Source organism: Amphiprion ocellaris, chromosome 5, assembly GCF_022539595.1.
Source record: "Amphiprion ocellaris isolate individual 3 ecotype Okinawa chromosome 5, ASM2253959v1, whole genome shotgun sequence".
Classification (NCBI taxonomy): Eukaryota; Metazoa; Chordata; class Actinopteri; family Pomacentridae; genus Amphiprion; species Amphiprion ocellaris.
This window is the reverse complement of record NC_072770.1, coordinates 7,255,926-7,279,538: the sequence shown is the minus strand read 5'-3', so window position 1 is coordinate 7,279,538 and position 23,613 is coordinate 7,255,926. Positions and strand designations below refer to the sequence as shown.

The 23,613-nt window shown below is 41.0% G+C and overlaps 2 protein-coding genes across 5 annotated transcripts in view; both read left to right on the top strand.

Moving 5' to 3' along the window:
* chd5 (chromodomain helicase DNA binding protein 5) overlaps positions 1–13,169 on the top strand; it is a 51,688-nt gene extending 38,519 nt beyond the window's left edge. For 2 of the 3 annotated variants that reach the window (XM_023291620.3, XM_023291619.3), the window contains exons 29-40: positions 239–383; positions 1,870–2,029; positions 2,179–2,258; positions 2,472–2,667; positions 2,753–2,842; positions 2,949–3,092; positions 4,685–4,793; positions 5,015–5,147; positions 5,256–5,451; positions 7,095–7,258; positions 8,537–8,693; positions 10,265–13,169. In XM_023291620.3, the coding sequence (XP_023147388.1) occupies positions 239–383; positions 1,870–2,029; positions 2,179–2,258; positions 2,472–2,667; positions 2,753–2,842; positions 2,949–3,092; positions 4,685–4,793; positions 5,015–5,147; positions 5,256–5,451; positions 7,095–7,258; positions 8,537–8,693; positions 10,265–10,392 (1,702 nt within the window). In that variant the 3' untranslated portion in view covers positions 10,393–13,169. The remainder of the gene's footprint in view (positions 1–238; positions 384–1,869; positions 2,030–2,178; positions 2,259–2,471; positions 2,668–2,752; positions 2,843–2,948; positions 3,093–4,684; positions 4,794–5,014; positions 5,148–5,255; positions 5,452–7,094; positions 7,259–8,536; positions 8,694–10,264) is intronic. The other variant, XM_023291621.3, reaches the window with a different exon arrangement.
* Positions 13,170–16,472: 3,303 nt separating this feature from the next.
* The window catches only part of arhgef10la (Rho guanine nucleotide exchange factor (GEF) 10-like a), a 135,567-nt gene continuing 128,426 nt past the window's right edge, over positions 16,473–23,613 (top strand). For both annotated transcript variants that reach the window (XM_055010495.1, XM_055010494.1), the window contains exon 1: positions 16,473–16,886. The gene's annotated coding sequence lies outside the window, so the exon portion shown is untranslated. The remainder of the gene's footprint in view (positions 16,887–23,613) is intronic.

Genomic DNA, 23,613 nt, shown 5'->3' with positions numbered 1-23,613 from the left:
GGGACATTTTAAGTGACTCCAAACTTTTGGTAGTGTATTAATCCTCATTCAAAACACTACTACCTCTAATGCTGTAAGTGCTTCTCCTGCTAGAGCTACTGCTGTGCCTGCCTTATCAGTATTTCTACCCCTTCAGTTCCTAACAACAATTTGAAATGTGATGTTGGTGTTGTTAATGGAGGTAACCTTTAAGAAATTTCTCTTCTTATGTCTACTGTAAAATGTCTTTGTTCTTCAGGGCCTACGTGTCTCTTTTCATGAGACATTTATGTGAGCCGGGGGCAGACGGAGCGGAGACCTTTGCTGATGGAGTCCCCCGCGAGGGGCTGTCTCGTCAGCATGTTCTTACCAGGATCGGAGTCATGTCCCTTGTCAGGAAAAAGGTAGTGGTTACTCAGCCAAAGACATGTTCCACACAGAACACCAGGTCTCAGGCTGGAACACTATGAGAAAAAGCAGGTTAACCTGTCTAGCAGAAGCAGAGAAAGAACACTCCTTAGGTAGAAACATTTCTAGTTTTTAGATTTGTTTGCCATGTGTGTGCATCTCAGAGAGATGTGTGTGCTTCTGTGAATTCTATTCTAATTTTATTATTCCGCTAAGGAACGCAGCAGAATTATGTCTGTCTGTCTGTCTGTCTGTCTGTCTGTCTGTCTGTCTGTGCACAACATTACTCAAAAACAGAATAAAGGATTTGGATGAAATTTTCAGGAAAGGTCTGAACAAGTGATTAGATTTTGGCAGTGATGCGGCTTATAATCTGGATCCACGGATTTGTTAGGAATTTCTGTATCATTGTGAGATAGCAGCATGGTGTCACTCAACAAGTGAACGCTAAGTCAGCTGCCTGCTGACGATCACATGATTGCAATCCCACTACAAATCAACCATTGCGGACTTATCGGGACTTATCCATTGGAAATTAGACAAGGGACAATAAATTAAATAGTGGGGGTGTTTCCGAGTCCCATTGATTCCCGCTTCCTGCTACATATTTAGGTCATGTGATTCGGTATCTGTACATAATGTAGACATGCATAACACACCTGTGTTCAGTGCAGGCTTATTTTGTTTGTGGGTACATCTATGTTAAATGGACACATTCTATGGTGACGTGATTTCTGATCATCAATAACTAATAAAAAAAAAATGCTGCATTTCTACAAAAATATGCTGCACTTCTGACAAGGACACATAGGGGAATGAGCAACCTTTGCTTGGAGTGCTTTTCTTGTTGATCTATGTAAAGTATAGCTGAATATTTTTCAGAGCTAATAGTATTCATTTACAGTGAGTATGCTAACCAAATATTAATCAATGAATTTGTTGTGTAGCAGCAGTCAGGTATGTTGGCCATATGTGATATTGGCTATCTCTACTACACTCTAAACAGCTGCATTTGTGTTTCCTATTATCTCTACTAATTAATGTGATGATTCAGTGTAAATCTACACATAGTAAACACTGTTCAGTATTTATTGTATTTTGCTTTTATTTGTATTCATTAGAATGAAAAGACTAATTAAATTTTTTGGATGTTAATGTTTGTGTCCTCCTGGTCAGGGACTGCAGATGGAAACTACCAAGTAGCTACATCTAGAAGAGTCCAACTCTTCTATGAGATTTATGAATTTATGATTTTTTTTTTTTTGATTTTTTTTTTAGTACAACGCCTCTGGCAAATAAATGTAATAAATTCAAACTAAATTGAACTGAGTGGTGCATGAGGCTACAGACAAAATTAAAATGTAAGAAATGATTCAGTGCTACATGTTCTTTTCAATAGAGTTCTTCCTGATCTCCTATTTGAAGAAAGTAGGCCATCCCTTGGAAGTATCTTTGTATTACAGTTGATCTCTTTTTCTGTAGGTGCAAGAGTTTGAGCATGTAAATGGGAAGCTGAGTTCTCCAGATCTGATTCCTATCGGTATGGAGCTGAAGAAACTGACTGAGAGTGTGTCCTCTGATCCCAACACTCCCGTACCAGCCAGCCCTGTCGCCACACAGCCCGGCACCCCCGTCCCACCAGGTCAGAACAAAGTGCTGGTCATGTTTTATTTTTATATCTCGATGTAAAGATGAAGTTCATGCTCACAAAGACACATTTTTGATTAAAAAAAAACAAAAAAAAAACAAAAAAAAAACGAAAGCTGAGATGTTATTATTTTGTGATTGCAGAGAAGACTGAGTCTTTCTTGGGTGCTGCTGAGGACAAGGAGACCACAGAGCAAGACAGCAAGAAACTGTCAGAGCAGGAAGTGCGTCCTTTTATTCTCCTCTACCCATCACTTTCATTCTGTTCTCCTTTATTGTCTTGTCTAACTTCTCATGGGTCATCACGCTGTTTCCATAACTCATCATCCTCAGAAGACATTTCTGTCAAACTCTGACACCTTTTTAACTCATCTCTCTGTCCTCTAACAACTTTCTTCTTTCTCCTCTTGTTGCCCTGTCGGTTTTTCCCTCGGCAGGCTTCCAGCGCCGAGTCGACAACTGTACCTGAGAAGGCAGCTGACAGTGAAGAGAGCAAAGTCAGCTCAGAGGAGAAAACAGGAGATGAGAGGAGCAGAACTGAGTCACCCGCCACAAAGACCGAGCCATCTGCTAACCCAAAAGACTCTGCTCTCAAACAGACAGAGCTCCCATCCAGTCATACCTCACCGAAGAGTGAGTGCTGCATAACCCATGTACTGCTAATTTTATTCATCTGCAAGGCTGTTCATTGAATCTTTTTTGTCTCTGTCGTCCTCAGCGGAGCCATGCAAAGAAACAGAGAAGTCCTCCGAAAAAGGAAACACAGATTCTCCTCTGGCAAAATCTGAGGACAAAGAAAATAAGCCAGGTACAAATGGCTCAGTAACTAAAAGCAAAGCAGTCTCCATGAGTTGTCCATATAGTCCTATTATATAGATATCACTTTTAAGAAATTGTTCTGCCATTTATTGCAGATGATGTGAAGAGTGAAGATGCATTAGAGGGTCGATTAAATGGAGACAAAGACACTTTGGATGAGATAGATGAGGGCAGGAAGGAGGACAAGAATGGATTCAAAGCCAAGTTCATGTTCAATATCGCTGATGGAGGTTTTACAGGTAAGAACACATCAGAATTAGTTTTGATCCTAAATTCATCAAGCAGAGTTAGCAGCAGAGTGTAGGAAGGAAGTCTGTATGTTTGTTTTTTTAAGTAATCTGTACTCCAAAGATGAACTTGTGAACTGAATTCTCTCATGAGTGAGCATTAAAGTTTCACAGTTAGTATTCAACTCCATTCTGATTGATTCATCATTTCTGATAAAACACTAAAACTACAAAAAAAGGCGAATTGTTTGGCTGAAACCAGATGCAGTTCTGTTGATGTTAGAGCAGTAACTTGATGTAAAACTGAATAAGGATTCTGTCTTCTGGTCAGCTTACTTTCTTCAGTTTTAGAAAAGTGACAGACAGATTTTAGACCATAAAGAATAACACACAGTATGGACAGTCATCCAGTTTTTTTGCTTACAAGCTGGTCACACAAGTTACAGAAACAGGGCAATAACAACACAGTGTCATCATCGAGTCATTAGGATTCAATCAGTCCACAAATGTGAAAGGCCACCTTTGATTATGTGACAAAATACACCATATTGGATGTCCAGACCTACTGGTCAGATATTCTGTGGCTTCACTGTTAAATCACAGTTTCACTGCTAAATTATGTTTGTGTTTTTTGATAAATAAGAGAAATGTAGGTTACAGTATGTGTGGACCGAAGGTTTTAAGGTTGGAGTCGTCTGTATTCATGGAACATTAAAATGTGATTCAGAGCTTCATTTTTTATTATTATCTTCTCCAACATAAGTGAGTATATCTCAGTGCATAATCACTTAAAATATTGCAAGTGATATCAAGAACCCAGTTAAGACATTTTCTAATCACTGTGATTATTTTATTTCAAAGCTGCTTCATTTTAAATCTATGTAGATATTCCATTAAAAATCAGCTGTTTCCAGCTAGAATAGTCATTTAGCACATTAACAATGTCTAGATTCTATTTCTGATTCATTTAATGTTATCTTCATTGAAAAAAAGTTTAAAAAAAAAACAAAACGGACATTTCTAAGTGACCCGAAACTTTTGAACTGTAGTGTATATAATGATATAATGTTTTATGTATGCAGTTGTATCAACTCATTTTGATGATACTGCTGTGAAATATTGTACAGCTCAGCTTTTACAGAAATGTAATTTAAATCTTTAACATGAAGAGTGTAAACAGGCAAGAATAATGAAACAACTGACACTTAAATGAATATATTTTTTGTATGTTTTTGGTCTCATTACTGGAAATCCTTCTCAAAGTCACTGCCTAAGAGTAGAAAAGTCACTAGGAGATGCTCTGAGTCTCTAAATTTCAGCAAAGAGAGACAGCTGTCTTTGCTCTCAGACTTTAGAGTGAAGTTTGCATCTTGGATATGAGTGTTCATCTTTTCTTTCTTTAATACACCTCAGCTTTAGGCTCTTAAGAGTCTCACTGCAGGCTGTTGGTTTCAGGTTCCATATTGAAAGAACTATGTTTTGCCATGAATCTTGTTTGTGTTAGCTAAAATGCTCTTTCTTCTCTTTAAGTGCTGGAAACATCCTGAACGTCACTTTGTGTTTTTTTTGTAAAAACTGTCTGTCTTTATTCCTTCCACTGTCAGAGTTACACACCCTGTGGCAAACGGAGGAGCGAGCGGCGCTGTCTTCTGGAAAGATGCATGACATCTGGCACCGTCGCCATGACTACTGGCTGTTGGCTGGCATCGTAACGTATCCTCTCCCAGATGTAACGGCGAGAAGCTCAGCATCTGGCAAAGTAGTGTAATTGCTTGTGACATGAGGGAGCTGTAGCTGAAGACCTGATATTTATACTAGTGAGGAGTGATAGAAAACTAGGCTTTTCACAGATCCAGCTTTGCTTCTTCCTTTTGAAGAATTTTATGAGCTTTCTGTGCTCCCATTTGTTTCCCTTGACCGAGAATCTATTTCAGACATGGCTATGCTCGCTGGCAAGACATTCAGAATGACCCGCGTTATGCGATTCTGAATGAGCCCTTCAAGACAGAGATGCATAAGGGCAACTACCTAGAGATGAAGAACAAATTCCTGGCTCGCCGCTTTAAGGCAATTGCTGACTGATTTAAAGACAACTGAATGCTGAAATAATTCAAGGATTTAACGCTTTTTATTATGTCTGTCATGCCTGTGCTTCATTCTCTTTCTCCCCGCTAGCTGTTGGAGCAGGCTCTGGTGATCGAGGAGCAGCTGCGGCGGGCGGCTTACCTGAATATGACCCAGGACCCCAGTCACCCGGCCATGGCTCTCAACACTCGCTTCGCTGAGGTCGAATGTCTGGCAGAGTCCCACCAGCACCTGTCCAAAGAGTCTCTAGCTGGGAACAAGCCTGCCAACGCTGTGCTGCACAAAGGTCTGCGGTCTACTCTCAAAAATAGCAACATTTGTAGCTGTAGCTCAGGTGCTCAATGCTGGTAAATAAGCAGAATAATCGTGCACAGATGAGTTATTACAGGCAAAGTTACTGATTCATGCATGCTGTGTTGTGATATGAACTAATTTTTAAGTTTAAACACGTAAAAATCATCCTGGAATGATAAATATTACACTGAATGAAGTCAGCAAAACATTTTACATGCAATACTTGGCTCTGTTATTACTTCGCCAAGGAATGGCGGAGTTATGTGACGATCAGCGTACGTTTGTCTGTCTGTGCACAGCATTACTCAATAACGGATTAATGGATTTCGATTAAATTTTAAGGGAAGGTCAGAAATGACACAAGGACCAAGTGATTCGATTTTGGCAGTGATGTGGCTTATATTCAGGATCCACAGATTTGTTATAAATAACGTCACGGCGTCACTGTAACTATGACTACAAGCGAATACTACATCAGCTGCCTGCTGATGATCACATGATTGTGATCCTCCTACAAAGCCACCATTGTGGACGTATTGGGACTTATCCATCGGAAATGATAGAAGGAACAGGAACAACTGATTAAATTGTGGAGGTGTTTCTGAGTCCCATCAATTCTCACTGCCCGCTACATATTTAGGTCACACGAATAGGTATCCATACATAACATACACATGCATAACACACACCTGTGCCCAGCGCAAGGTCATTTTGTTTGTGGGTACATCTATGTTAAATGGACACATTCTATAGTGACGTGATTTCTGCCACAAATCTTTTAAAGATTTCATCCGTTGGAAATGATCCAACGACTTAGCAGTCTTGGCAGAGTACCGTGCTTTTCTTTTTTCTCTTGGTGTGGGTGTGCACAGGGTTATTTTATTCGAATAAAGCTTAACTAGTGAAAAATCAATGCAGCACTGTAATTGCTGTAGCAACACTGAAAAAAATGTCTTTTATTGAATCCTTTTTTTGTCGCTCCAGTATTCATCTCATTCTCTAAAAAAATCTGCCAGTACACTAAAACAATTTTTAACCTTTTTTTTGAATGCATTTTCTTGTTCCAAAATGCTGCTGCTCTGTTGTAAATTCCTTAAAACGTAGATGATTTCAGGTGGATTACGGTTTATCCATCCAGACGGTAAATGTGCCAAAGCAAGTGCAAACAGATGTTTTCACACCACTGTAATGTGAAGAGCTTCGAACAGGCATCCAGTAAAAAAGATCCTGTTCGACACACTGGTTTCATTTTATGCTAATTTGACTCACCATCAAAACATGCTTACACTGATTAGTAGGATGAAAAGTTTGGGAAGAGGCCAAAGACGGCATAAAATTCAGGTGTTTCATGATGTAAATGATAAAATTGCTTCAAAATTATGTTTCGTGTGACCCTTGTTGATTTATTTGCCAGTGAAAAATGTTATGCCATTCAGTTCTTGGCAGTTGTTGATTTCAGGTCCTTGATCAAACAATTAATTAGCATCTTTATTGATATGAGGCTCACAGTAATTTTCAAAAGGATTTTGCTCAACTTTTTCATGTGTTTTGTCTCATTCGTGTTGTTTATGTGCAGGAATTAACTCAGCGTTAATGTAAGTACAACTACTCTTGTGTGCTCCCGTGTTCTCACAGTTCTGAACCAGCTGGAGGAACTTCTGAGTGACATGAAAGCAGATGTGACACGACTTCCCAACATGTTGTCCAGGATCCCGCCGGTGTCAGCCCGTCTGCAGATGTCTGAGAGGAGCATCCTGAGCCGCCTCACCAGCCGAGGCAGCGAACCTCCACCACAGCAGGTAGAATGACAGTCAAGAAGCTTCATAAAATTCTCTTTAATGACTCAAAAAACAGCCAATTTTAGGACCAAAATTCAAAAGGAGGAGGAAACAAGGTTCACTAAAATGCACAACAGGGCTTTGTAAGTTTAAGAAATAAAAACACCGTGGCCTAAAAGCTTTGAAGCTCTCGGTGGTCACGACTCAGCAACCGCATTATTCTTTAAAAAACCCGAGGAGACTCAGACCCAATATTCCCCATGGAACAGTCTCCTCAGGTGCAATGAGGAGGGGAAAAAAATCTCCCTTTAGTTGTTTGCTTTCACCACTGAGCTCCACATTTTGCTCCCAAAGGATTTAACACACACACGCACACGCACACACACAATCAAGTAGTCCGATTGACCGTGTTCTGATATGGCTCTTTTAGCTGCTATACCAACTCTTGGTGTAACCTTGGGCTTGCTTTCCTCGGGTTTTTTACATGTTTACTTGTTGCTTAACTCTGGCAGAGCAGCTCGAACCTGTGAAATGTTGTGTTGAAGCATCAATATAGTAGTTCACTATAAACACAGATGGGATAACTAGTTATTTCTCCGCAAAGGATTGCGGCGGAGTTATGTAACGATTGGCGTACGTTTGTCTGTCTGTCTGTGCACAAAATTACTCAAAAACAGAATAACGAATTTGGATGAAATTTTCCGGGAAGGTCAGAAATGACACAAGGACCACCTCATTAAATTTTGGCAGTGATGCGGCTTATAGTCTGGATCTGCAGATTTGTTAAGGATTTCCATATCATTGCGAGATAGCACCACGGCGTCACTGTAACTATGACAACAAGTGAACACTACGTCAGTTGCCTGCTGATAATCACATGATTGCGAGCCTACTACAAACCGCTGCAGACTTATCGGGACTTATCCGTTGGAAATTATACAAGGAACAACTGATTAAATAGCGGGGGCGTTTCCAAGTCCCATCAATTCCCACTGCCCACTACATATTTAGGTCACGCGATTCGGTATCCATACATAATGTACAGATGCGTAACACACGCTTGTGCACAGCGCAAGGTCATTTTGTTTGTTGGTACATCTATATTAAATGGCCAAATTCTATGTTGCCATGATTTCTGATCATCGATAACATCGATAAAAAATATGCTGTATTTCTGACAATGCGATTCGGAGAAATGAACAGCCTTGGCAGAGGACTGCACTCTTAGTGCTTTTCTTGTTTTCCTATCAATCAGTCATGTAGTCTTCTTGCATTTCTGTTTTTTTGTTTGTTTGTCAGCCTTTTGCCCAAGGTGGGTTTGGCTGTTCACAGATGTACGGCAGCAGCTTTGGTGGAGGCTTCAGAGGACCAGGTGGACAGCCGATGGTCAACTACAGTCAGATGCCTCTGGGACCTTACGTCAGCGGTAACAATCAACACTTGCAGTCGATCCTAGGTGACATAAGCGGGAAAGGGAGGTTGTTCATGAAAGTCAAACTTTGATAATTGTTGCAATAGACTGAGAAAACTCATTTACAGTGTACTGTGTCAGGTCTACAGATGTTTCACTTGCAACAGCACCGATTGTTGCTGCTGTCAGCAATCTTTTTACCAGACTAGACAAGCCAAATGCAGTAAATTTGAAGCCCAATACTAATTATTAACAATCTACATCATTTTTTCACTGTATTTCCCAACTTTTCTTAATGATAATAGTCAAATGGTACTTAAAGAGTTGAGTGATGAGATTGTTGGAAGGTGAATGATGAGATTAGTACCTAAACTGTATGTTGCAGACATCTCTCACTGTTTACAGACCTATATCTTAACTCAATGTTGCTCTACACGTTAGTTGCATACAGAGTGAAGGTTTCCTAAAGTTATTTTGGATGTACTCACTTTCAGTTTTGAATTTTTAAAATTTTTTATTTAACCTTCTGAACCACAAGCAGTTTCTGCATTTGTCGTTATGATTATTCACCGTGGGCTCATTTTTCACTGCAATATAAAGTCCTGCAACTCTGTGGAATGGAACGAGCACAACCATGACTAGAAGTAGAGAGAACTCAGAAATGTGTAGTATGGAGAATTACATATGCACACTACCGTTCAAAAATTTGGGGTCACTTAGAAATGTCTGTAATGTCCACATTTTTTTTTCAATGAAGATAAAGTGATGATTGATCAGAAATACAGTCTAGACATTGTTAATGTGGTAAATGACTATTCTAGATGAAAACAGCTGATTTTAATGAAATATCTACATATGGGTACAGAGGAACATTTTGGGTTAGGTTAGGGTTAGTGGGTTAGGATTAGTAGGGTACCACTTGTGCAATTGTGTTAGTACATGAATAAAAGTGTGAGTTTTCACTGAAAACATGAAATTGCCTGGGTGACCACAAACTTTTGAAATTTAGTGTACATGTAACATACATTTTTAAAAAAAGAAAAATTTCATTTATTTGATTTACAACATCTGAATAAACCTAGAGTCAGCATGTCCACTACTAGGAAATATGGTGGCTCTATGTACTATAGATATTTTACTAGTTACATTTTTAGTTTCTTTCTATCCATGTCTTCTATCTGCTCTGTGCAAACTCAGCATGCAGTTCAGCCAAATATCTCCATTTTTGTCTTGGGATTGTTGGTCACAGCTGGGTCACTAATGACTTAACAGTCATGCCGAAAAGCACCAATTTTTCATTTTTTTTCCCCAGAATCTGGCTTAATTATTAATGCCTGATATTTTTTTTTTTTTTTTTTTGGGGGGGGGGGGGGATTTTGAAATGAAAATGGGAAAATCTGACAATTCTTTCTGTTTTTATATTTTTTTGGTGTCATCTTGACAAATTTGTTTTTTAAAAATAATGTGCATTTCAAACTTACTGTGTTTGTTCTGTTTGTAAACCACTGTGTCAAACATCTGGCATAATGCTGACCATAATATGCTCATAAAGTGTCAACATTCATACTGATATTGTTACAGTGAGCCACTAAACATTAGATCTCTTCCTCCTTCAGTGTCATCTAACGGCCCCCCTCCCCCTACAAGCCATCTGGACAAGAAGTCACTTGACTCCTTGAGAGACGTGGCGACGCCTGACCTCAAGTCTGGCAAACCAAGTGATGTCATCTGTATTGAGGACTAGACTAGCTCTGTAACACTGACCCGAGATTAGAAACTCCCAGGGATGGAATCTGTATGGATGACTGCTGCCCATTTCTTAACCACATCTTCCTCTGTCTCCTGCTCCTTTCCTGGCTCCAAAATCTCCCAAATCATGCTGTCTGCTGTCTACGGATAAGGCGATTAACTTTTTATTAATGCAAATGTATCTATCTTAAGAATTGCACTTTTATCTTTCGAGGATCCTGTAGAAGTCATTTCAGCAGATATATGTTTTTGTTTACCTGCGATGTGAAAGCTACGGATTTGGAGGGAAAATTGAGCAGCTTCTGAGAGAGGATTTTTTTCTGCCCTGCACTACAATACAAAACTCAAGCGACTTAGTGAGTTTCTGATGCTCTTGATTGGAGCTCATTCTAATTCTCGGAATGTTTGTTTTGTTCGTGCCAGCCTCGACGTTTTTCACTCTGCGTGCGCCTTGTTGCTTTTATCCATTTGCCTACTCACTGTACACTGTGACTGTGCCGCTCCGGAGATTGTTCCTTGTGAAGACGAGAGAAATGGAGGATGTCCTCAGTCATAGTTTGACAGGGGATTGATTTTTTGAGGGCCAATATCATTACTTTACCCGAATATGTGTTTTTGTCATTCATGTTGTAACCAGTGGATAAAATATTGATTTGAAAGCAAAGCAAAGACTATTATCATGTATGCAGTAGCTGGATGCAGTCTGTCTGAATCCTCTAAAGACTGCCACCTGCTGGTAACTTGGAAGAAGTCATTTCTGCCAAACATGCAGCGACACTTGACTGCAGCACCTAGTTGAAGGTTGGCCTCTTGTACTGTATATACTCAGAGACTGCTGTTTATTTTACCTCACATAAGTCTAATGATAGTGAAAATATGTAGACATACATGGATGAAATCAGAAGAAGGCTTGGTGTTGAGCAGAAGAAACGCCAGGAGTGACACAAACGCTTTTTAATGCATTTTAGAGAAGACTGAGTATTTCTGTGTACGGTACAATATTTGTGATCCTTTCTATATTTGAATGTTAGTAGTGGCTGTAGAGCTTAACCCTAGGGTCATGACCAGTGGGACTTGACTATAAACAGAACTCATCTGGTCCACATACAGGGCTTCAGTGTTCACTCTGAGACCAGAGTCCTGAATGGAGGGTGGCTTTTGTTCCTCTTATATCCCAGGGACTTCCCCAGTTCCCTTTTAACTCTTAGGACTAAATAAGAACTTATGTGCTTATGGTGCAAAGTCACCTTAAGTGTAATATTTGACGCAAACTGAGCTTTTGTTTGCTTCTCTTTATGTTAAGGTAAAAATCTGATGTATTTGGTCACTTGGTGCCATTAAAGAAGATAATCCAGAATGATTTGTTCTTAGATGCAGTGCATTTCCTCCACAGAGATGAAGGCTGTGGATGGTGGTGTCACAGTCCCAACCTACATTTGAAGGAATATTCTCTGTATATCAGCTTTTAAGGACCAATGTTGCACAGCATTACTCTTAGATGATGTCTTCACTTTCAGCTTCCTCATTTGTGCTTTGGTTCTTTCAAGAGCGTGTGTTTTCACCTGTTGCTTTACCTGCTGTTAGTTTGGTAGAATGGCATATCTAGTCCATTCCATCTACAGTTATGATGTGCTAAAGTGACTGTCCACTAAGTAAAACAATCTTTTATAAAATCAACCTTACTGTATTTCCTTTTCTATGAAGGCATTGCTGAAATGTTTGAACTCAAAGTGCAAATCTTTATTGACATGTTTTTTTCTTTTTCCAAAGACCCGTGGAATTACCTGTTTGTATTATTGTCGCCATTGCCACAGCACTTATTTGAAGTTGTTGGGATGACAATTGTGATTGACTAATCTAAAGTGAAGAGGTAGTGTTGTACAAAGTTGGTGAGTGTATTTTCTTACTCTCTTTTTGCCAATTCAAATGATTGCCCGGAGGTGCTCTCTTCTGAACCTGTTTTCATTTACCAAGATTGCGTAACTACAGCCTCTCTGCCCAACCTTCCTCTACACGCTAAAACTCTAACTCACCCCTAAAACATCGCCCTTTGGAAAGCACCACAAGAAGAACCTTGATCATATCAGTTTTGTGCTACTCTTCGTTAACGTTGATCAGTGCTGTTTTGTTTACTGTGTTTCTGTTCATGCCATCAGCTACTTGACCATGACATGGTTGGTTGACAGATAGAACCTCAGAAACATGTAAATACTTGAAAGATTTTTCAGAGCTAAGTCCATGTCATATAGATTTTTGTATTAAACTGGAAAAAAAAGATGAATGTCTACTGGATGGTGTTGCCATAGAACTGCTCTGTGCACCGTATGTGCTCATTCAATCAAAATCACATCTTTTTCCCTCTGGAGCAACGATCACGAGATGACGTCAAAAACACTATACTCCAATGAAATGCAATCAAACTGAAGTCAGTATGAATGTAATATCTGTTTAAAAAAGGCTTCAGTCTAATATTATAAATATGTTAACAGTGTATGTACATGCTTATTAACATGGCTTCAAAAGCTACCAAAAGACCCTGATAAAAGGCACCTTTGTTGCAGTGAATGCACAGCATGTGAAGCGTTTGATATGACGGTTCACTTTTGGGAGGTGGTAATGTATCTAGCATTTACAGACAATGAGTGCCAAGCTGTGTTATGATTCTGATATTTGTGCTGTATAGCAACTGAATGGAAAAAAAGTGAATTGTTATCTTTTTATTTGTATTCTGTGTATTTGTTCAATGTGTTTTAATAAATCTTCTGAACAACAGTAACATGGTGTGATTATTTCTTCCCCTGTAGTCAGTTGGAAGACAAATGAGGAAGCGTGAATAATTGAACTGAGTTGAGAAGGGCTTCACATTTAATTAACATTCTTGACCTCATATGTTACCTTGTGTTCATTGCGCAGTGCCTTCCAGCTCAGCACAATCTGCATGAACCTGCAGAAGTGTAAATATGATTAGAGGCTGAAAAAGAAACACTGATGTCGTCAGTAAGAGACAAAAATAGCAGACAAGCTATTCACAGAGTCATAGAAGAGTTAAAGACAGTTTAAAAGCACCATGAGTACACAACCTTTGCATTTATTACTGCATAAACTTACATTTTATTTGACAATTTTCATTTTCTAAAATGCCATACATCCATTCCACTCTTTTATATAGGACTCCACTAAATTTCCTGAGGGAATTACTGTAATTTTTACTCCACTATTTATTTGTTAGAACTTGCTCACAGAGCTATGGTAAAGATGGGAGATGCACCATTTGCCACAGCAACATAAAGTAACTTATTGAACAAACTAAGGATACTTAAACTCATGGAGCCTAAGGGTCAGTAAAACCAATAGGATGTGCATGAGGTTCGAGGTAGTGTGTGTGAGTTGTGAGATGCAAAAATCAATGTTAAAGAAAAAAAACTAAAGCAGTATTACAATGCCTTATATGTTGGAAACACTGAGCTCAAGTGAACCCTACAGGCACCTACAACATAAACAGAACAAACAACTGACAAGCATATGGCAAAAGGACAAAAGATTTTACTTTCAAAACATGCTCATTTTAAAATGTAAAATAGAATACAATTAATTGATTGTCTTTCAAACTTAAGCAGCAGTCCTCAGAAAACAGTTAAAAATAATACATTAAGTATATGCAAATATGATGTAAACGTAATAGTACAAAAAGAAAACCTCCCAAAAAAACAAATTGCAACCAGTGAAAACAGTGATATAGTTTTTATTTATTTTTTAAAAAAAGATAGCTTATTTGGTCTATTAAAATCAATATAAAAACAGTAGCTTAACTGATGTTGCATTTCTGAATATTGCAGATTGCTAAACGTGATGCTTATAGTGCAAAAAGATATATGCTAGGTACAAGTGTATGTAAACATACACTACCGTTCAAAAGTTTGGGGTCACCCAGACAATTTCATGTTTTCCATGAAAACTCACGCTTTTATTCATTTGCTAACATAACTGCACAAGGATTTTCTAATCATCAATTAGCCTTTCAACACCATTAGCTAACACAATGTAGCATTAGAACACAGGAGTGATGGTTGCTGGAAATGTTCCTCTGTACCCCTACGCAGATATTCCATTAAAAATCCGTCGGTGGTGGTGGTAGGGGGTGGAAGGGTGGAGATGTTATGGTTCATGAGTTGAGGAGTTGGACGGCCCTGGGTACAAAGGTAGCCCTTTTCCTCTGTGTCCTGCATGCAGGGCAGCGAAGCCGTTGACCAGAAGGAAGCCACTCAAATGCAGAGAAGAGAGCATGTGAGGGGTCACGGATGATCCGGTTTGTCAGTCTACATGTTAACTGTTCATACACTGCAGACAGAGTTCTGAGAGGCAGTCCTATGATTTTTGAACAGACAGTGACAGTCCTCTGCAGGCGGTTTCTGTTCTGGAGGCTGATGGAGTAGAACCAGCAGGTGATGGAGAAGGTGATGTGCTCTCTATGAAGGAGTAATAGAATGCCTGGAGAATGTTCTTATTTACTCCAAAAGAGTTGAGCTTCCTTAGGAGATACTGCCTCTGGTGACATTTCCTGATAATCTCCTCTGTGTTAGAGGAAAATTTCAGCTGGCTGTCAAAGATGGTACCCAGATATTTGTACTCCTCCACAAGCTCAACAGGCATCCCATGGATGGTGGGGTGACAGCTGTAGCCAGCGCCATCTTCTTGTTGGAAAAAGTCACCACCATCTCCTTGTTTTTTTTTAAACATTCAGCTCCAGACAAGAGTCATCACACCAGTCCACAAACTCCTGGAGGACTGAGCTGTGGGACTGAGAAGGTCCTGACAGCAGAGACAGGAGGACTGTGTCGTCTGCATATTTGACCAGGTGGGAATTGGGCTGTGTGGATCTGCAGTCATCCATGTAAAGGATGAAGAGTAGTGGAGAGAGGACACAGCCCTGAGGAGAACCAGTGGAGGTGTGTAGTAGATCAGAGAAGGTTTTATTGACCTGCACTCTCTGCGATCTGTGGGTTAAAAAGGATGAGCTGATCATCCAGGTGGAAGCGGGAGGAGAGTTTGTGAGCCAGAATGTGAGGCTGGAAGGTGTTAAATGCCGAGGCGAAGTCGGCAAACAGGAGTCTTGCTGAAGTGTTCGGGAGTTCCAGGTGAATGTGAAGAGTGTCCAGAATGAATATTTTGGCATCATCAACACCTCTGCTCGAATGATATGCAAATTGGAGAGGGTCAATCTGTGAGTTAGCTACTCCGATGACATGTTGTTTCACAATTCTCTCCATTGCCTTCATCACAAGGGAGGTGCGAGCCACAGGTCTGAAGTCATTAAGTACTTTGGTTGTACTCTACTTGGGGATGGGGATGACTGTGGAATGTTTCAGCCAAGAGTTCAATGTCTGTGGTGCACAGTTTCTCCCTCACAACAACGGTGGACACTATTATGTCTCTTAAGTCATGTCTTCAGGTGGTATGTAGGAATTTTGTACATTAACGGTATGCATTTATGTGTATTTTATATTTTAACTACTTTTGTGACCATGTCTTCCTTATTTAATAGAGGTTGAATTAAAAAAGAAGACATTTATTGCAGAAAAGCAATGATATTTTTTACATATCCTGAAATAAATAATCAAATTAAGGCTTAATACAACAGCCACGTTTTTTTTTTGTTGTTTTTTTTTTTACATTTTATTTTTAAATACTCTTGCAAATTACTATTTTGCCAGTTGAAATCAGTTCAAATATTTCACATCTATTTTATTTATTCAGGAGCTTACTTCAATGTCTTCAGCTCATAAAAATCGTTATTTCTTTCTTAAATCTCAGCCAATCATACGAATTTCATAAAACTGACTCCAGTTCAGTCTGTGAACAGACACCGTCATCCCATGCGGAAGTGCTGTGAGACGGCATTGCCCCAGTTCCCTGTTGTCCAGCCCACTTTTTCTAAATATCTCCCCTGATTGGTGCAAAAGCAAGCCCCGAGGCTTCTCATTGGCTGCAGCCTCGACTTTGTCGCTCTGCTATTGGCCAGCTGCTATTGAGAGCCCTCAGCCTGCTTTGTGCTGCTGTCTGGGCAGCAGCAGGGGTCTGGAGAGAAGAAGGAGGGAGGGAAAAAGCCAAAGAAAGGACAGAATGAGATCGTACGGGCTGAGGGGTAGGGGGGGCATCTAAAAAAGAGAGGGACAGAGAAGGGAGATAGAGGGAGGAACAGAACCAGACAGCCGAGAGAGGCAGAGAGAAAGGGGGAGGGAACAGAGAGGGTTACCTCATCCAGAGCTGCCAGTGCTCACGGTGCAAGGGGAGAACTTGTGGGAAAGTAAACAGCACAGGAGAATTCCAATCTGTGTTCAGCCACTTCCAGCCCTCGCAGGACGCTATAAAGATGAGTGAGCTGGACCCAGCAGTGTGGTAAAAGCTCAGTTTATGGGAGGTTACCAGGATTAAAGGGTTACCAGAGAGCGCCTGAAGCTTCTCGGAGGACACACTACTGAGGACAAGGAGGTGAGAGGCGTATATATTTGTTGCCCTGCAAACACTCTCTCTCTTTCCTTCCTCCATTCTGTCGCTCCTCTCCCTCCCTCCCTCCACACTCTCAGCATGGTTAGCATGTTGCAAAGACAGCAGCTTTGTCCAAGAGGGCTATTGATGGAGAGGAGTTGGGGGGTGGGTGTGCTGGTCTGTGCCTCTCTATGCCTCCCTCTCTCAGTCTGACAGCTACAGGGGCAGCTGAGTGGACAAGGAAATGTGGAGGAGAGCTGAGGATGAGGACGACCCATGTGGCCCTTTGGCAGAGTACACACCATCATGGACGATTAAACCTGAGCCTGCCTCAGAGAGCCGGCAGGGATACAGAGCGTGAGGCCTTGTTATGATAACAGCAGTTCCTGAGACAGACACCAGGAAGGATGAGTGAGGGATTGGTGGCTTATCCCAGAACCCACACCTCTGGCCGGCTGTTTTTCAGCAGCACCGCACAGCTCTTCCAGTGCCTTGGGCTATAAAAAGAGATTCCCTGGCCTGGGCCTGGCCTACACAATTTCAGTTTGACGGTTGCTTCCCGGAGTATAATAGCCCCTCCCAGGATGGATTTCACGCTGCCTCTATACTCTCAGCAGAACAGAGAGGGGGACACAGGGAGGAGAGGGGTGAAGGGGGGGTAGCTAAAGGACCTCTGACCAACTAATTTGCATTTTGAGCTAGGGCACTGTTTCAGCCTCACTTGCCGGATGTCCAAGAGCCCTTTTTTTTAAGGAACTCCACTGTATCAGATTTTTTTCTCCTTAGTCACTGTCCAGTACTTCCAACATACATTAACAATCCATGCATGCATGCTTTGAAACAACCACAAAGACTTCACTATCACTGGGAGCTCTTCCTTGTGCCACACATTCACCCACTGCGGTCATGCAATCATATGTACGCATGCAAGGCCTTGGTGATCAGCTACACAATCAGTCATTTGATAGTGGTGACACACCTTCCAAATGTTTACTGGTAGACTCTCTGTCACACTGACTACGTTCCTCTGGGAGCGTTAGATAATAATAGATAATTTAGGGATGTTTATAAGTTGAAAGTTTATCTCTAGCTTTTTTTTCTCACATCACCATTGCCACCCAAACATGATTTGTCTTATTTCCTGAAAGCTCTGCTGATTACAGACTCCAAGGCCAAACCAACTCAACCACACTGGTAACCCATAACCATCACCTGATATCCAGTGTCTGGGCCTACAAAGAACTGTAGGAAGATTTAATATCAGCGGATATGAAAAGCACAGCGTGAGCTTTCTCTAAGAACAACTGAACACTTTCATTCAGGAGTATATTTTCATAGATGATGACGGATTTGACAGACACATCAAAGAAGCAGCCGCCCCTGTTGTGCACTGATAGACAAAGTTTGCCTTTTTACCTTAAGCTGCACAATAGCAAACATCTAAAACACACACTCAATAACAAAGCTGTTGCCAAAGGCAACGGCAGACTGTGGGAATCCAAGAGCTTGGTCACTGAACCTTTATGTTTACATCTAATATTTTAGATCTGCATGCATGTTGTTCATGTAACTACTGTTGTACTGCACCAGTTGCTTCTTGTAGTGATAGTCGTCCTGAAGCTAGATCAGGCTGAATTAGATAGAGGAAGCTAATATCTACTCACAGAAAAGTTCATTCAGAGGCTTTAAAGGGGAAAAGGGAATGATTTCTACTCAATTTTGATGGTCTGTTCTTAGTTTTTGCGATCTTTCATGTTGTCAAAGAACAAATCGATAAAACCCATCATACAGCATCATCATACAAACCCTAAGAGGAACTTCAAGTGATTTTGTGCAAAGTATTTCAACTTGCTGAGGGATTTCCTCGTTTCTGAGCCATGAGCATCCACTGAACTTCAGTGAGAGTGGAGATTATTTAACAGTAATTAAAACACTGATTTTAAAAAACAAAAACAAAACTGGTTACTGTTAATCGGAAAAATAGCAGAAAAAATATAGTCAAGTGTAATAAAGGGGGATTCCTCTGATTTCACACATAAACGTAGCTTCATGAATCATGGGGATTACTTAGTGTGTGAATATTGTTGTAGGATTCTTCTGTGGATCAATGGAAGTTAACACAGTGACATTTCAAGTTGGGCTTAGAACCTCAGAGTCTGAAGTTAGTGTCAAGTTTGAAAGGCATGGGCATGTACCGGGAAGGAAGAGTTGGTTACTTTTGGGCAGGAGTTTTCCAGGTCTCCCCAACATCCTCTGTTATGCTTGTTATTCCGCCAAGGAATGCGACGTAGTTATGTGAAGATTGCCGTTTGTCTGACCGTCTGTTAGCAACATTACTCAAAAACTGACTGAAAGATTTCGATGAAATGTACAGGAAAGGTTGAAAATGACACAAGGACCGATTGATTATATTTTGGCAGTGATGCGGCTTATAGTCTGGATCCACGCATTTGTTAAAGATTTCCGTATCATTGCGAGATAGCGCCACGGCGTCACTGTAACTATGACAAGTGAACACTACGTCAGCTGTCTGCTGACGATCACGTGATTGCGATCCTACAACAAATCCACTGCTGTGGACCACAAACTTTTAAAAGATTTCATCCATCGGTAATCATACAACGACTGAGCAGCCTTGGTGGTGTACTGGACTCTCTGAGTGCTTTTTTTGGTTTTATTTCATATAGGAGGTTGCTTTTCTCGGCCTTAACTGGAAACAGTGAGTGTACTGTATTTTTTCATAACTGTATACTATAAAGCCTTACATCACTGTAAGCCAAACCCAAGTGTTTTAAGCAATTAATGAAAAAAGGAGAAGAAAACTTTGAGCTGGCTGCTGTTGCTCCAGAACAGTGTGTCCATCTATACAACACAGGTAGCAGAAGCAGCCAAATGCAATTTGTAACTGTTGTCCCATGAATGTTACACACCCGACTTGCACCATCTGACTTCTGTTTCCCAAGCTGAAATCAAACTTGCGTGGTCGTCATTTTCAGAGTGACGATGAAGTCAACCAATGCAGTTGAGGAGTATCTGGAAGGCCAAGATGAAGGGATAATGAAGCTTGAACATCAGTGGACAAGTGCATAGGAGACTATGTTGAAAAATTATACAGAAACCTGGAACGTTTTCTGGTGAGGCCAGAATCTTTTTGAAGTATCCTCGTATGTTTCCATTGTGGGAAATTGGTACCATTTATGTTGAGTTCATTTTTAGTACTTTCTATCTGCAGTGTGCATATAAATCTACAGACATCTACTTCTCTGATACTGGAGAAACTTGTGATGGCAGTTTCTAAGAGTACATTTTTTTTTCTATATTCTATATAGGAGTACATCATTTTTTCTACATTGGCGATGGTATTACACTGAATTAAAAAATATGTGTATCATGTCTGTGTTCAGGTTTGACCAAGGCATGATTGCAAAAAGGAGTGTAATCGTTGAAACAAGCTGCAGCTTCTGGACTGTAAGGATGTATTTTAATGGCTTCAGTGAACTGGGTGTCACAGCTTCAGCTTCCACTACTGACTGCTGAAAAGCCTGTCAGAGCATCAGGCCCAAGTACAATAACTCACTTCCTGGTGTTATTGAGAACAATGGCATGCACCTGTTCTTTTCACTTCACATAGTATCTTCACCTCATGCATCTCCCTCAGCAACCTTCCCTTCAACTCCCCCTACCATCCCTGGGGAGGTGAGCCCCACTTGGAAAACCTTTACATTATGGCAAGTATAGCAACCATTGTTCTTTGGAACTTGACCAAAAAGTTGTGCCATATTGGCCTCTCCAGCATTGGCTTTGAAAATGTGTTTGAGTCCCTTTCTTGTGAGTCTGCCAACTCTCTAGGAGTGCATTGCTAAATGGTTCTACTATTGTTCAAAAGATGACGCTTGTTGCAATATTTTTCTTATACTTGAATAGTAACGTGATTAATAAGACATCAATCAAAACGTCCCTGCTGTCCTTTGAGTAGCTCATTACGCTCATTCATTTCTAATAGCTGTCAGGAGGGACTGCAGCGCTTATTGAACTTATCCTTTCCTACATATGTCTGTGTAACTGCCTGCACCCAGTGATGGATTGTTGAGCTGGTTGATGCATGGAGGAACTCTAATAGCATGTAAAATGTTGCAATAACAATCTTTTGGAAAGCAGTGTAGATGAAAATAAAAGGTGTGAGAAGCAAAGAGTGTGAAATTGAGTAGTCCAGAGTAAGCCTGTGCAGATATAGTCACATTGTGTTACATATTTTCATTACTCCGCCAAGGGACAGAGGAGTTATGTGACAATTGGTGTGCGTTTGTCCGTCTGTCTGTCTGTTAGCAACATTACTCAAAAACGGACAAACAGATTTGGATGAAATTTTCAGGGAAGGTCAGAAATGACACAAGGACCAAGTGATTAGATTTTGGCAGTGATGTCGCTTATAGTCTGGATCCACGGATTTGACAAAGATTTCTGTATCATTGCGAGATAGCGACACAGCGTCACTGTAACCATGACTACAAGTGAACACTACGTCGCTGCCTTCTGACGATCACATTGTCATAGGCACAGCTTAATGCTGTGGGCTGTGGCAGTGCTCTCTCCTCCTCCGGCCCTGCTTTCTCTCTCTCCTCCAGGTTGGTTGCAGCTCTGGTCTGGCGGCAGGTGTGTCATATTTGTAATCAGCAGGTCGTGTGCAGGTGGGAGCCAGCGGCTTGATTCCGGCTCAGCTTTAAGAACCGTCACCACTCGTCATTTGATGCCGGACTGTCCTCGACCTACAAAGCTGACTCTCGCCTGCTTGTGATCATCAGGCTCTGCTGGATCCATCCTGATTTTCCTGGCCTTCGTTCCTCCGTGGATTCCGCCTTGCCCTCTGGAAGGATAAAACCCTGTCCGAGCTGAAAAGACTCTCCGTTCCTCCCAAGACGCATTACCATCTGCTCTGCTGCTGGACACCTTCCTCCATGCTGTGTGTCGGGACTGGAGCATTCGCTGTAGGAGTGGATGGAGAGGAACCCCTGCCCCAGTCGAGCATTCCACCTGTTTAGTCAGCTAAGTCTTTAGCCCTAGCGTCACCAGACTATGAGTTTGTTTATGGGAACTAATATGCGTACGTTAGTCTGGGCTCTCTGTACAGGTTACGGTAAACCAGGTTTTTTTTTTTTTTGGGGGGGGGGGGGGGGGGGGGGGGGGGAGTTGTATTCCTGCCCTGGTGTTACCAGTATTGGGTTTATTTAATTTCTGTTTCTTTGTATTAGTTATAGTCCTCTGAGCCACTAGAGGCTGTCTAGCTCTGTTCCCCGCTAGAGTAGGTTACTTTTCCAGTTCCTGTTCCTAGTTGGGTTTTGTAGTCCTAAGTGTTCTTCGTGTGTAAATAAAGCATTGTAAACAGTACCACTTTCTGCTTGTTCATTTCCCATACCTGAGCCTCTACATATTTAGGTCACACGATTCGGTATCCATACATATCATACACATGCATAACACACGCCTGCGCTCAGCACAAGGTCATTTTGTTTGTAGGTACATCTATATTAAACGGCCACATTCTGTAGTGCCGTGACTTCGGCCACAAATTTTTTCAAGATTTCAGCCGTTGGTAAATGATACAATGACTGCACAGCCTTGGCGGAGTACTGCGCTCTCTGAGCGCTTTTCTTGTTGTAATTATAGTGTCATATGCAGAAAAATTGTGTCAAAATTATTAAAAATTCCTCATCATAAATGAAACATTGTCTGGTCAACACATTCAGGACATGCTTATCTCTGCCCAGTGTTTGTACAGTACAGCACACATTTGTAAACTACACTGTTGTGCTGTGAACACAAACAGCAGATGGGAGGTAGAGGTTACTCTCATTGTGTCCTTGATTAATGTGACATCACCGGCATATCACTGCTGTCGTGGACTCACAGAACTGGAGTGGCTTTCTGCTGCAGAGGGCATATAAAGGCCAAACTGGTTTCTGAATGAATAATACATCCCTGCATGACTTAACAGCAGCAACGTGACAGCAGACCTGAGGGAAAGTGGGAATAAAATATCTCAAATGTGCATATCATATTTACACTGTGATGCGATTTTCCACATGGCCTTTGGCACACAACTCACTGAAATTCATTTAAAGTGAAATTTAAAAATTTCATAACATTCAAAATATATAATGCAATAGGCTTATCTTTCTCTGTATTCAGAAATTTTTGGTAGGGTGAACGTTATGTTTAAGCGAATCCATGAAATCCACAAATGTCTGTGAACAGTCTCCCACTCAGATTGTTATGTCTTTTGACAGCCAAAGAAAGACGTATTCCGTCTGTTCTCAAGGAACTCTTTGCAGTTACTAAATTGGCCAAGTCACATTCGTATCTCTTGATAGGAAGTCCACAGGGAAACCGCAGAAGTAAGAAGTGTCAGAGGCAGAATTGTCTCTGCCTAGCACTGTTTGTTGTTGTCAGCGGTCCGCGAGTCTCTCGTTGTCATGTTGAGCGTTTGTGTGCCACTTTCTGTAAAGGAGACCCCTAAACTTGCGATGTTCTCTGTGACTTTCTGTTAGATTTCCCAATGCTGTTTATTCAGTCATCAGCAGCTGCTGTTCTCTGCCATTGTCTATTGATATACCCCCCTGTCACTGACCAATGGCTGTGAGGTTTGTTTGCAGTCGGTCAAACACAGCTTTCTGTAACTCAGTGGCTTGAACTAAATAAGCAGCCCAGCAGATTTGCAAAATCCCAACTGAAA